The sequence below is a fragment of the Humulus lupulus genome, chromosome 2 (assembly GCF_963169125.1).
Source record: "Humulus lupulus chromosome 2, drHumLupu1.1, whole genome shotgun sequence".
NCBI classification, from domain to species: Eukaryota; Viridiplantae; Streptophyta; class Magnoliopsida; order Rosales; family Cannabaceae; genus Humulus; species Humulus lupulus.
Genome location: NC_084794.1, coordinates 82,337,257 through 82,349,941, shown reverse-complemented (window position 1 = coordinate 82,349,941; position 12,685 = coordinate 82,337,257). Strand labels below are relative to the sequence as shown.

The window sequence follows — 12,685 nt, the reverse complement described above, 5'->3', positions numbered from 1 at the left end:
AAGGGTCTCCTTTCGCTCCTCTCACATCCGTTCGAGTGGCTTCGCTCCTGCCTTTTTTTTATATCCATAGCTCGGAGGGTTACTCGAATCTTTCGTTTTTGTACTCTACTCGTTCCTTGAAGGTCCAATTAATTAATAGTTATTGGAGGACGGTTAGTGTCTGTTCTGCATGACTCTGGAACGTTATAGCTAAGGAGCGGATTTCAGGGTCCCTTGACTTGCCAAACGGTTTCCACTATGCCTATACAGTAAGTCTTTACACACATGATAGTGGCAGCCAGGTTATCGACGATTCTACAATAGGCGGCCGCTGGAAAACCCGACTTAGCGAATCACTTCCAGGCGGGCATTAAATCTATCTCGTGCCAGTGGCTCTTGTACGCCTCATTTATGATGGTGGCATACCGTACCGTATTGTGCGGAACACTCACAAAAGCCGTGGCCTTCCGCTATGTTAGACCCTCCCCTAGAAGTACAATGGTGGGTCCCTCCGGAATGGGTAATCTCCGTTTGACTTGAAAGGAGCCTTGTTCAGCAGGTGCGCAACAAGTATTCTTTCACAAGTTTGACGCAAGTCGTACCTCCCAGCCCCTTTAGCTACTTGTACTAAAAAACTAGGGCGCTATACGGAAGTTCGTGCCTGCTTATCCCGGCTACAATAACTATCAAACAGCGTCTGAAGAATGGCGCTCGTATATCCCTAGGCGTGGGTCTGTACTTTCCCCTATTAGAGAAGGGCGGGGTTTGGAACCCTCACGCAAGACATGATCTACATAATAAGACATCATAACGCCTAGAGATATAGGTACGGTTCATCGCGTTACTTATCCAAGCTGCCGGATAGTCGGATATGTCGTACTCTGATTTTAATGAGGTTAGGAACCATTTGCTGTTACCAGCATTGCTCATTATTAGGTAACGCATTCCCGTTTATCGATTTTAAGGTTAGGGTGACACGTTGTCGCTTTCGCTTTAATAATGAAAGATATGGAGTCATGCAAGGAGCGCGCTTTACTAATATAATAGAAAGGGGATTTCACCATCTATTTTTGTTTTGCCCGAACTCTTCCGGAGTTTCCTTCCTAGCGAACGGGGAAAGCTTATCCCTCACTCGCATTCGCCTAATCGAGCAGAACGCCACTCAGCTCCTACAACTGGTCTCGCCTATAGTTCTAGTGTCGAATACACATAAGTATAGGTTTTGTTGTCCTTACGACGGTTGTCAAAGACCGGATCTTTGCACTTCGCGACCCTATCCGAGTATATGCTTAGTGCAACGCCTCATAGAACAACGAAGTAATGTATCCATACGAGCTCCGGCCCTCAGCAGCTTGAATAAAAAATCAACTGTTCATTTATGTTACCTGTTGTGGACCTTCAACGTTTCACCTTTCATAGATCTGGGAAAGGCGGTTTTGGTTTGGGAAGTGACGTTGAGGCTGGGCACGTGCGAGTTGTAATAAAGAAAGCAAAGGGAAATCGGAGGAGTTAGAGCAGGGCTAAAAGCGCCTGCCTGGAAAACAAACAGTAGAGTGACGCGAAGGACCTCTAGCAACTCTACTACCGCCTTTCCTACCAAAAAGCTAACCCAACCGAAGGAAATTATATAAGGTCTGGAAAGGGCTGTAAAGAATAGAATTCCTTCCTCCCTTTCTTCCCCTGTTCTGGAGATAGATATAGCCCTCTCGAAACCTAGCTGTTAGAGTTTCATTTTGGGCTAATAAAAAAAGGAATCCCCGAATGGTTTTTTCCTTCTCCTGCAAGGTATAGAACAACTAAGGGTACTGGTCCTGCTCGCTTTGATTCTGCTCCTGTGGTGACCAAGAAGCAGGAGCTTGAGCTCAACCAGCCATTGATAATCACTACTTTTTTGGTTCCCAATCGGGATGGAGATTCCGGTCCGGTGTAGGGGACACCTTCTTCATGATCTAGGGGTCAAATGTAGCCCGCGCTAAGCAGGGAGAGCTCCTCTTTGGTTCCACCTGTCCATATTCTTCTTCCCTTCCATCCAGGGGAATTCGGGCTTGATTTTTCCGTGTAGTCGATTCGCTCAGCACCCTCCATGAACAGAGTCCATGAGCTCGGGAAGAAAAGTGGGGCCTTCGGTCAACCAAGAGAGGTCCTGCCCTTCCTGATCATTCAGAATTCGTTGCGTTCTTCTTTCGAGGTGATCAGTCAGCTTCCAGCCACCCAACCAATCCTGTTGATCCTGACCTACAGAAAGGGGTGAATGAGGTAAGAGAAGCCCTCGTCCGTGTTTCGGTGACCAGGAGAGTCAGCCGGAGATAGGTCTGTGCTTTCGTCAGGGGGTAGCTCGTCAGTACCAGGTGTTGATCAGTCATCCGGGCTCTGAGGACCAGTTTGACATCTCATTCAAGAGAGAGTGAGTCATCCATCCAATTCCTATGTTGAGGAGCCAGAGTGAGTGAAAATGATGCACTACACGGACGCCATTTGGACCCTACGAAAGCAAGCCCCGAGCTGGTCCGTACCAACCAAGAAGATTGGCTTCATTTGCCATGTTGAGGGCTCAGAAGAAGCTCATGTTGGAAAGCAAGCATGTGCAAGAACCCATCCAGTCTTGAAGAGCCTGAGGTCTTCCTCACCTACGACTGATTTACTCAGGCCCTTTCTCACTGACTTCTTCCTTCATTCGGAGAAGTCATCAAGAATGGAACCAGTGGAAAGTCGTATGCAGAAGATGCTGGGCAAAGACGAAGACTTTGGAAGCGGAAGATGCACCGATTGATGCTCTTCCAGCCCAGCTGCTGTTTATTGAGCTCAAAGTGGATGAGAGAGAGGCTTTTCTATGCTCTCTATGCTATGGTTTTCTCAATTGCCTAGTCTCGGTTCAAAGACAGTGGAAGGATCCATCCATCAGCCTTTCTATCTCCACAGCGCTGACCTGCACTTTCCACCTAGTTCACCGACCTCACGAGTCTGATTTAGCTCTATATTGTCCACCAAGGAAACTCCAAACAACTCCACTGCGACTGAGCGATCTCATCGATCTGACCTTCCTACTCGGTATGGAAGGACTCTTGACTGACTCTGAGACTCAGTCTTCTGACTTGGATTGGCATACTGGGGTCAATTCCACCCTATCCTCTGGATTCCATCTCCTTTACGTACAGCTAAGGTTTTCATTCCTAACTCATCAAATAAAGTAGACAGACTTCTAGGTGACGTGGCCCTTTCCTGACATCATCACACCGGCGCTTTCAAAAACAAAAAAGAAAGGAAATAGAAGCAGCCTTACTCTCATCTTTTTGTCGAAATATCTATGAGCTGAATGATGTCACTCAAGTGTTGAGCTTTCAAAGGCTTTTTCAAGACCATCTAAGGCTTTCCATTCTGCAAGGCGTATAGAGCCCGCTTTTCTTCTTCGATGAGCAAGCTCTGGTGGATTTCCACGCCTTTCAAAGGAAGAATTCCCACTTCAAAGAGGCTCTTCAAGACCTTCCTCACCCGGGTGGTGAGCTAGGAGGGAAGGAACATTCCATGCATGGAATGATAGAACAGAACGGCCGACAGCTACTTGGGTTAGGCGGCTCAGTGAGACAGGGAAGGGCGAACGAAGTGGTAGTCAACTTCTATGTGCTTAGAGCGGGCATGGAACACAGGATTGGCCGCCAAGTGTGTAGTGCTAGCATTCTAATAGTGCAGGAGAAATTGATAGCGAAATGGCACCGCTAGATCGCGTAGCAAGTAAGAAAGCCATAACAGTTCAGAGGTAGTAAGGGCGAGTGCCTTGTACTCTGCTTCGGCACTAGACTTGGAAAGAGTCGGTTTCTTTTTGGAGACCCAAGTCAGTAGGTTTTTCCGAGAAATACGCAGAAGCCTGTAGTGGACCGTCTGCTATCGGGGCAGCCAGCCCAGTCGGCATCGGAGAATGCAAAGAAGGTGGTTAACGGTCCCGGAGTGATGGTTAGGCCAAGGCCAAGAGAACCCTTCAGATACCGTAAGATGCTACAGCCTGGAGATGTACGGTGGTGAGAGCGTGCATGAACTGACAAACTTGATTGACGGCATAGCAAATGTCAGGTCTGGTGAGAGGGAGGTACTGAAGGGCGCCAACAATACTACGATATTCTGTTGCATCAGAGAGAGGAGCACCATCGTATGCAGAGAGCTTTGAGCTAGACGCAAGGGGTGTGGAACACGGCTTGGAGTCTTGCATATGAGTGCGAGTAAGTAGATCCAAGGTTTATTTAGTCTGAGTCAAGACTAGAGCAGTGTACGTTTGGCTTCGATTCCCAAGAAGAAATGAAGATCACCAAGATCTTTCATGGTGACCCAGTTGCTGAATGAAAGAAAGGAGACGAGAGGAGACTGAGGCAGGACTACCGTGCCTGAGAAAGATCCTGCTGCGAACTGCTCTGTGGCTGGACAGGAGAGAGGTCAACAGCGGCAAGGATAGGAGACTGACCCATATACGTGCGAGGTTTGGAACCCAACAAGCGAGAAACTTGACTTAGTTTAGGAACTCGTCCATCACCTTTCGTAGTGAGGGAACTCCTCTGTTTTTAGCTTGACGAGCTACTTGAGTTTCCGAAAAATGCATAAACCCCGGGATTTTCGTAAAAGAGGGACGAGTGGTAGGAGCCGACAAATAGTAGTGCCGGTTCAGTGAAGTCAAGTCTTTACGTCTATAGGGGCTCCCTGACGATCCCGAACCTTCCAAAAGTGAGGGGTATGTGTTGTTTCTTGGCACTCTCTTTCTTTGTTATGCCAACCTAAAAAGAGATAGGGATACGGGGCTTGACTTGAAAACAATTGGCCCCCCTCAACAAGGCAGATAGGGCACTTTTGCCCTCCAACACTAAAGTCCAGGATACGAAAAAAATGCCTCCCCAAGCGATTGAGAGTTGATTTCAGGTTCGATAGTGTCGAGAAGGTATTAGCCACCGGTGACCGTACTTTCGTAAAAGCACCATTGGGGGGTGGTTCCTCTCTTTTCTCTTGAACCTCGAACAAAAAATTGATCTCGCCATCAGCTCGACTAAGAGTTCCGAATCGAAAAAGCCTTCGTCTTAAGTCAAGTTCAGAAGGAACCGAGTGCCGAAAAAAAACCGGTTAAGGCTTCAAACTACTAGTCATTAAGACTACTATGAAAGAAAAGTAAGGAAGTCCTTTTCTTGACTTGGCTTGCGTGCATTATACCTAAACCCTTTTTAAAGAACTTTATTTCAATCTCAACAAAGAAATGAAAGCAGAACTCTTTGCTTGTTGTCGTCTTACTCTTTTAGCCTGCCTTGTGGAGGTCTCTCGGGTGTCTACGACAGATCCGATCAGTCTCGTGATGAAGAGAAATATTTTCCGATCTTCCACTAAGAAAGGGATCGTCACGACAACTAAATTTTCCCGGTAAACAACTCCGGGGCTCCCCATGGTTTAGTAAAAGGGAGGGGAGATTTTCTCTTCATCAGGGGGGTCATTTCATTCATTATGAACTCAAAAGTGTAAGGCTGATTAGTGAGGTCTTGAAAACTTCATACAAGGAATGATCGGCCATTCTATTTGTGCTTTCAGCAAGTTGGCGACGCGAATCTATGGTTTCTATGTTTCAATCGGATACCAATTGCTTGGATGCGTTTGAAAGCCTCGAGATGACTTGCAGAAATTTGTGTTTTTTTTTCTAGGTTTTTTCTTGTGTCTCCGTAACAAATGGTCCATTTATTGATGGGCGAACGACGGGGATTGAACCCGCGCGTGGTGGATTCACAATCCACTGCCTTGATCCACTTGGCTACATCCACCCCTGCCCCCGCACAGGTTGAAGTCTCTATCTACGATCAGATCCTTTCTGAACCCCCCTTATGACCGCTATCAAAGAGAAGCTTTTTCCTATACTATAGTCTAAAGAAAGTCTATTGTTGTGTTTTGGAATTAGGGGCTTCAAAGCTTCTACTTGTTGAAGCTTCCTGGCAAAGCTTCAAACAAAGAGGTTGGGCTGTTCACTTCATTGATCTGACTTCACTTTACTTAAGATTAAAGATAGGGGCCAGGCGAGCAGTGAAGGCTCGTTTAGTAGACAGCAAGCTACGGCTTTGACGAGCAGCAAGCACCTACTCCTAACAAAATGAAAAGCAGCAAGCTCCGCTTGAAGAAACGAGCCCCTATCAGAGAAATTGCGCGCTCCTGTATAGGGTTCCAAACCTGCGCACCCCTAAACTACAAGCTTTGAAGCCCCTAATTTTTTATGGGATATTTAAAGACTTTCTATAAACCTTTCTATAATATAAGGTCGTCTTCGCATGCTTTCACGCATCTTTCCCCTGGCACTATTAGTAAGGTTTTCAAAAGGTAGTTTACTTGCTTACTTGTTAGAGGAAGGAGAAACTTGAGTTCCTTTATGACTAAACTAATAGTTTAGGGTAGGGGGGCGCTAACGAGCAAGAAAAGGCCCCAACCTATAGATAGGCTAAGGCGCCTTTACTAATATTCTAATAGTTGGCGAGGCGCTTCTTTCTCAAAGTCAAGTTTCTCGCTTGTTGCTTTAGAAAGAGGGGCGCTAACGCGACCTTCCTTCAGCTGGCTCTGCCCTATCTATTCATCTCTTTTTTCAAATGGATATTTAGGGATCTCTTGTTCATAGATCTTGAAACCAGATCAATATCCATTTCTCAATATATCTATCTATCGATAGAAAGATATAGATCTCTATCTGGATCTATCTCCATATCTAAGCTAAGCTAAGGAAGAACCAACACTTAAAGGGCGTAACCAACGGAAGGTTCTCACCCTGTCCCCGACATTGTTCTCCGATGATGCCCCCTGGGCGAAAGGGGCCATCATTCTCTTTCTTTCTTCAATCGTTCCGATCAGGATAAGTGGGTTGGTTTGTTTCGTCCTTCTATCTACGCAATTCTCTGTCTTCGTTCGTGATCATGTTGGGCGAAAGGTAGTTGTAGAGGAGCGGCTGTGAAACGGCGATTCCCCCCTTTCCATTGAAGTAGGGAGGGCCCCCTTCCCCACCATTCCGGCCTATTATTGATAGGGATTTTACCGATGCTGAAGGTAGCTTGCTTACCAAGCCACCCACTTGAGAAGCTAGTCGCCAGAAAGAAGCGACGAGGAAGCGAAGCTGTCGTAGAAGCTTTGCTCCCCCCCCTGTAGTCGTAGTACTCGGCTCGTCGCTACTTTGATTCAAAAGGTAACCGACGGTTCCCGACTTTCTCCGTTTTCCGCAACCGTAACCATTTGTCACTCCGATTACTTCATCCATAAACCTTTTTTTATTATTTCAATAGATCTAAAAAAAAAGTCAAGGATAAGCTTGCATTCCAGAAGCGGTAGCTTCCTGCCTCCTTCATTCCTACTGCCTCCTTCGGTGAGAAGTTCCCTTCCCTTTTCTAAAATGCCTGATTGGTCTGCCTCAGAAAATGTACAAAGTGGACCGCTGTTTGGCTGATCCTATTCTTCCCATTCGGGTTGGGTTGACCCAGAAGTCAAGTAAGAAGGAATCGAACCCACTGGAGAGTCGTCTGCAATTCACACTTAGGCAAAGATGACTGACTTTAGAAGCGGAACACGAACCGATTTACGCTATTCCGGGTTCTTATTGAGCGTAGCGAAAGCCAGGTTTCTGAGAAAGTCAGCGAAGTTTCTATGGTGTTCTACCTTTGCGTAGTCTCGGTCCACAGTGGAAGGCTCCGCACCTAAGCCTCGTTAGACTCAGCGGAAGTGTAAGGTGTAAGTGAAGAGAATAGAAGAGATGAAGTTCGTTCCTTAGCCTAGTCTATATCTACAGCTGACGCAACTCCGTACCGACGCCTCACTACTACAACATTTTAATTAATTAACGGCTAAGGGATTTCATAACCTGAGCTTTCCTTAACCTGCTGACCTTACTTCGTAATCTTAGCCTCCCTTTCTTTATAGAGAGTCTAAGTTACTTCTTAACCTTAACGTACTTTCTTACTTAAGCGTAGGCCTTCGCCCCTATTTTCTTTTTTGAATTAGAAAGAACGGGGCCTTACTTCTTCTGTTCAGGGGGGATGAAAGACAAAGAAAGGGATCAGGGGGCTTTATGATCGGAGAAAGGGGAGGGGGGACGACCCGCCGAATTCACATCAGAAATTAACAACATGAACACAAACGAAATCTTGAATTGCGTATAGAAACAAAACGAACCACTTCTATTCTCGGAGCTGAGGTATATGAAGAATGGATTTTTGGTCCCTTTCGTCCAGTGGTTAGGACATCGTCTTTTCATGTCAAAGACACGGGTTCGATTCCCGTAAGGGATAGGTACTCATTCCCGGCCGCTTTCAGTTAGTGTTCATTGCTGAGTGATCGCTCGCTATTTGGCTGGAAAAGGTGGTTTGGAAGCTTCCTCTCTCCCAGCAAGCAAGACGAGATCACCACTTCTCTCAGTAATGGACTTCCTTGAATTCTTCCTTAGCCTTAGATGTCCTTTCATAGATTCTCGAACCTCCGATAGACAGAATCTCCATGCATGCGTTCTTTCTCCCCTCAGCCATACATCTCTTTTTTATCCCCTTTTTTTTTCTTTTGGCCGTTTGTTTTTGTTAGGCATTGAGCCCCACCTTAGGTGCTGAGTGGTGTCCTCCCCTCCCTAATACCTAACAAAAAGTTATGTCTATTCTATGGAGCCTAAAGCTTAAACCATGGCATCCCCGGCTACATTTCTTTTTTCTTTTGTTTCCAAATCAACATTTGTTTTTTTGTTTTAAAACATTTCTGGTCGCATTGGCTCTTGGAAGAGAAATCCGGTTAAAGAAACATCTATTTATTATATAAGAAATATTTCTTCCTGACCGCTCGAGTTCGGTAGAGTAGCGGTGTGACTTTCTTCTGGAGTCTGTGGCAGCCTGTCTCGGGTGAGGTCTGAGGTCAAGGTATTGCCTGGTTGGTGTACTAGGGCGAGGTCTCTCAAGCCTTCGTTAGCTAGTTTAGCTTTCCCTCTTTTTAATCTATATCAGATCCTCCATTACTTCTTCGCCAATACCTTTTAGCTTTCCTTTAGCTGCGACTTTTTCCCTGTCCACGCCCAATCAGAGTAGTCAGTGTGCCTGCGTAGTCCTTCTTTGACGAAATGGATGCTTTAGGGGAAGGAGGGACTTCGCTAAAGATGGTCGTCTGTCTGTGCGCGAGGAAGGTCTTAGTCCTTTTTCCTTCCATTGCTTGGCTAGGTTCGCTTTGCAAGGAAGGGAAGGCATCCGTGCAGGTAGCTCAAGGCTGAGGTCAAGCTATGGGCACAAGGGGGTAAGGTATAGTAAGTTCCTTCTTCGTCTTTTGCTTGTCATTGGATTGGAAGCCTCAGGCGATGCCTTCTTGCTTGTGTAGTTGGCCTTGCCTGCTTAGTGCGGAAGTGCGTAAAGTAGGCTCAGCTTCTTTTCTAAAGATCTTGTAGTATCCTCAGGTAGTCCGCTTGTTAGATTCAATTGAATCTTATATAACCTACGGTAGCTTAAGAGACTTTCTCAATAGTATAAGTGGACCTCTCAAAGGTATAAGTATACATTAGTCTTGCTGGTTCGGTCTTTTTCTTTTATTGTTTATATGCCCACATTGAATACAACTAAATTCCAATTCATGGCTTCGTATGTACTGAAGTGACTGTAGGTCCATTCAGATGCTGCTCCAAGAGAGCTTTATTCGGCCTTTGTATGACCGTCTTCCTCTTCCCTTCCTGTCTATCTCCTTCGGTCAGGTAGTTCTGCTTCCGGTGCGGGAGGAAGGATAGAAGGGTAGTTTCAGAGTTCGAGATGTCTGAGCTTGGAGGTTCCGCTTCTCTAATGTTATAATAAAGCTGCCCAGACCTTGCCTTGCGTCTTCCTTTGGTGGCTAGATGCGTAAGTGAAGGTTCACGCTTGAGCCCTTGATGAGTACTTTTATTTTAGTTAGACCATAGGCGCGGTAAGCCATGAAAGTTCTAGCTAAAGTGCGATATCCGCCGTTCTTTTGCGCTAAAGCAAGAGAAGCCCACGGAGTGGTAGGAGTACGTCGCATCTTTCTTTTTCATATCTGCTGTCCCAGCTGGGTTCCGCTATCAACTAATTCTAGTCGCATAGCAAGCGATGTAATAAATCACTGAGATCTTTTTCATTTTAAGTAAATCATAGATAAAGCATTAAGTAGGAGCGGTAGCTTTCTGCTTCGGTTGGCGCGTTGCAGTAATGAAGAAAAGAATGAGATTGGTTCGGTCTTAAGTCTTTGGGTGAATAAATTTAGATATCGAAGTTGTAGTTATTGCCATCCCTTGCTTGGCAGCAGTGGGCTTGGTAGTAGCATAGGTGGGTCCTCGGGCAGTTTTTTCAGGGTGTAGGGATCACTGTCTCACTGTGGTACCCGAAAACTTTCTATGCCCACATTGAATAGTTTTAAAGCGCTGTTTAGTGACTTTCATGTCTTCTGCTACTTTAGGAAGATTCAGACAGTCTTTTATGCCCTCTTTTAGGTTTGTTTTTTCCTTCCCCCAATTCTAGGATGCGTAGTAGCTCTAGTAAGTCCGTAGCTGGATCTGGATCAAGATGCGGAGTTTGAGCTGCGGGGTGAGGGAGAGATGGCTATGTCTATCCCATCCCTTCTTTGGTTCAGTCTTTCGTAAGCAGGAGCGTAGCGCTTCGCAGGTGAAGGTGCAGGATGTGCTTCTTCCCTTTATAGAGGCTTCTGTCATTTTCACATAAATGTTGTAATAAATCCTATCTCCCCCTATCTCTACTTCTGCTAACGAACGCTAGAATTGGGATATCGAGAAAGAGGGTAGACCGTAGAGGGTTCAACAAAGAAAAGCAAGAAAACGTAAGCCCGGTTGGGCTTACGTTTTTCAACTGCATCGTACCCTACTATGGAAGGGGTCCGTACCTCCTTTAGATAGATAGAGCCCCCGTGCTCCTAATGTAGAGCTAGAACTACTGCTACCGTGGAATCTGCGATCACACATAAGTACCTCGCCTTCCAAAAAGAGTGGCTGCTAATTGGCACTAATGCTAATGGGGACCATCGATCAAGAAGGATTTCGGAGACTGCAATCGAATTGAGAAAAAAATAGAAAGATAGGGCCAACTCTTCTAGTTGTGCCTCTAACCTTACTACACTCTACCCAACAAGCAGATAAAAGGTCGAATTCCGCAGGCACGAAATGCCGATCAAATCCGTTAAGGGTCAAAGCAAGCAAACAAGAAGTTCTGACTGAGTAGTTGATGATGGACCGGATCTCGAAAGGCGAGAGGCTTTCATAAAGACGTGTGAGAAAGGGAGGGTCGAGAGAGGCTTATTGCACGATCCACCCAACTCAGCTAAGCTAATAAATGCTGCATAAGAGGGTGGGAGGCCGGCCCTTGCCCATCTGGGTGGGGGTGCACACCCATTTAGGTACATATGCAAAGGGGTAAAGAGAGAAGTCAATGGAGAACTACCAAATCCAATGACTTTGATTTGTTCGTACCATTCTGTCATCGATCACTGCTGGGTCGGTTGGTGAGTCACCCCCCAAAAAGCATCGAGAAAGGGAAAGCATATATGTTTTATGAAATGATCAGCGGTCTCATTTATGTTATGCCCTGCATCGTGTTCGTGTGTGTTTATTGAGCTTTCTTCACTTCAGCGCCATGCGCTTTGCTTCGCTTTATAGAAGAGAGAGACCGTTGCCTTGAGAGTGAAAAGCAAGCGCAAGCGATAGAAAGGATAGTCCCTCGCGCGTTCGCGCGAACTACTAGAAAATGGTGAGATCATTAGATCATTAGTGAAAGAAGGACCAACGACGATCCTGTCCTAAAGGAGAAGGAGGAGTAGGAGGAGTCAGTCTTCTTTGAAGATCGAGGAAAAAATAGGACAATTATGCCATTCGGAAGAAGTAGTCTACAGAGGGAAAGCCTGTTACGAGTAAGTGGAGAGGAAAGATCTCCAGAGATTCTTATATTATTCCATGCCAGTGGCTTGACCAGTAACCAATGGCGAAAACTAAAAAATTTATGGTTTCCCGGTAGAACCCTATTTCGCCCAAGTTGTTGTGAAACCGGAAAAAAGAAGCGGTTTTTCGCACAGCTTGCTCATAGTGCAGGTCCCACTTGTATATTGTATTTGGCCGAAGAAGCATCAGACAGGTTGGAGTTCTTACCTTCTTGGGACTCCATGGACCAAGATCTGCTTTTATTATATGGGCAATATCGATCTACTTTAGTAGATCATATGGATGTAGAAAAAGCTTCTGATTTTGATGAATTGGAAACATCTCTTTTCCATTTCTATTTACCTAGTTCATATCTTTGTTTCGTGTGTTCCCGGGAGGAATGAGATCTCTTCAATCTCGGGATACCACCTAAATAACTGCGGCCAGAGAGTCAAATAGGTCGGGAAGAAAGAGTCTGAGGTTAGGTCGGACGAATGAGAGCCTGGAAACTCACTTACTTCCTTTGCAAGCACGCATACTCTTACTATTAACATAACGATAGGAATGGAATGATGAACAGGCTAGGTACATGAGCCTTGATGAGTAGTTAAAGGACATCAAGCCAAGTAGAAATCCCTCTTCCTCAATGTCAATCGAAGTCGGAACAGGCTTATGCAGAGATCGTCTCACAACTACGGAAGAGAGGGCTAAAGGAGATAGGCTTGGAGGTTACGGATACGACTTTGACGCAGGGGCCTGTCTAAAACCTATGTCTATAGTTCTGGAGGGTGGTCCCTTGCTTTCCAGAGTGAGATTCCTCCTTGA

At 45.8% G+C, this 12,685-nt stretch overlaps 1 protein-coding gene across 1 annotated transcript; it reads left to right on the top strand.

The window, feature by feature from the left end:
- The first annotated feature begins 11,376 nt into the window (after positions 1–11,376).
- LOC133818120 (uncharacterized mitochondrial protein ymf1-like) lies at positions 11,377–12,354 on the top strand. The gene has a single exon (XM_062250829.1). The coding sequence runs from the start codon at positions 11,809–11,811 to the stop codon at positions 12,262–12,264; it is 456 nt and encodes a 151-aa protein (XP_062106813.1). The 5' UTR covers positions 11,377–11,808; the 3' UTR covers positions 12,265–12,354.
- The last annotated feature ends 331 nt before the right edge of the window (positions 12,355–12,685 follow it).

What these genes read in the sequence shown, in the direction of transcription:
- LOC133818120 (XM_062250829.1), top strand. Translation starts at nt 11,809, where the DNA reads ATGCCATTCGGAAGAAGTAGTCTACAGAGGGAAAGCCTGTTACGAGTA.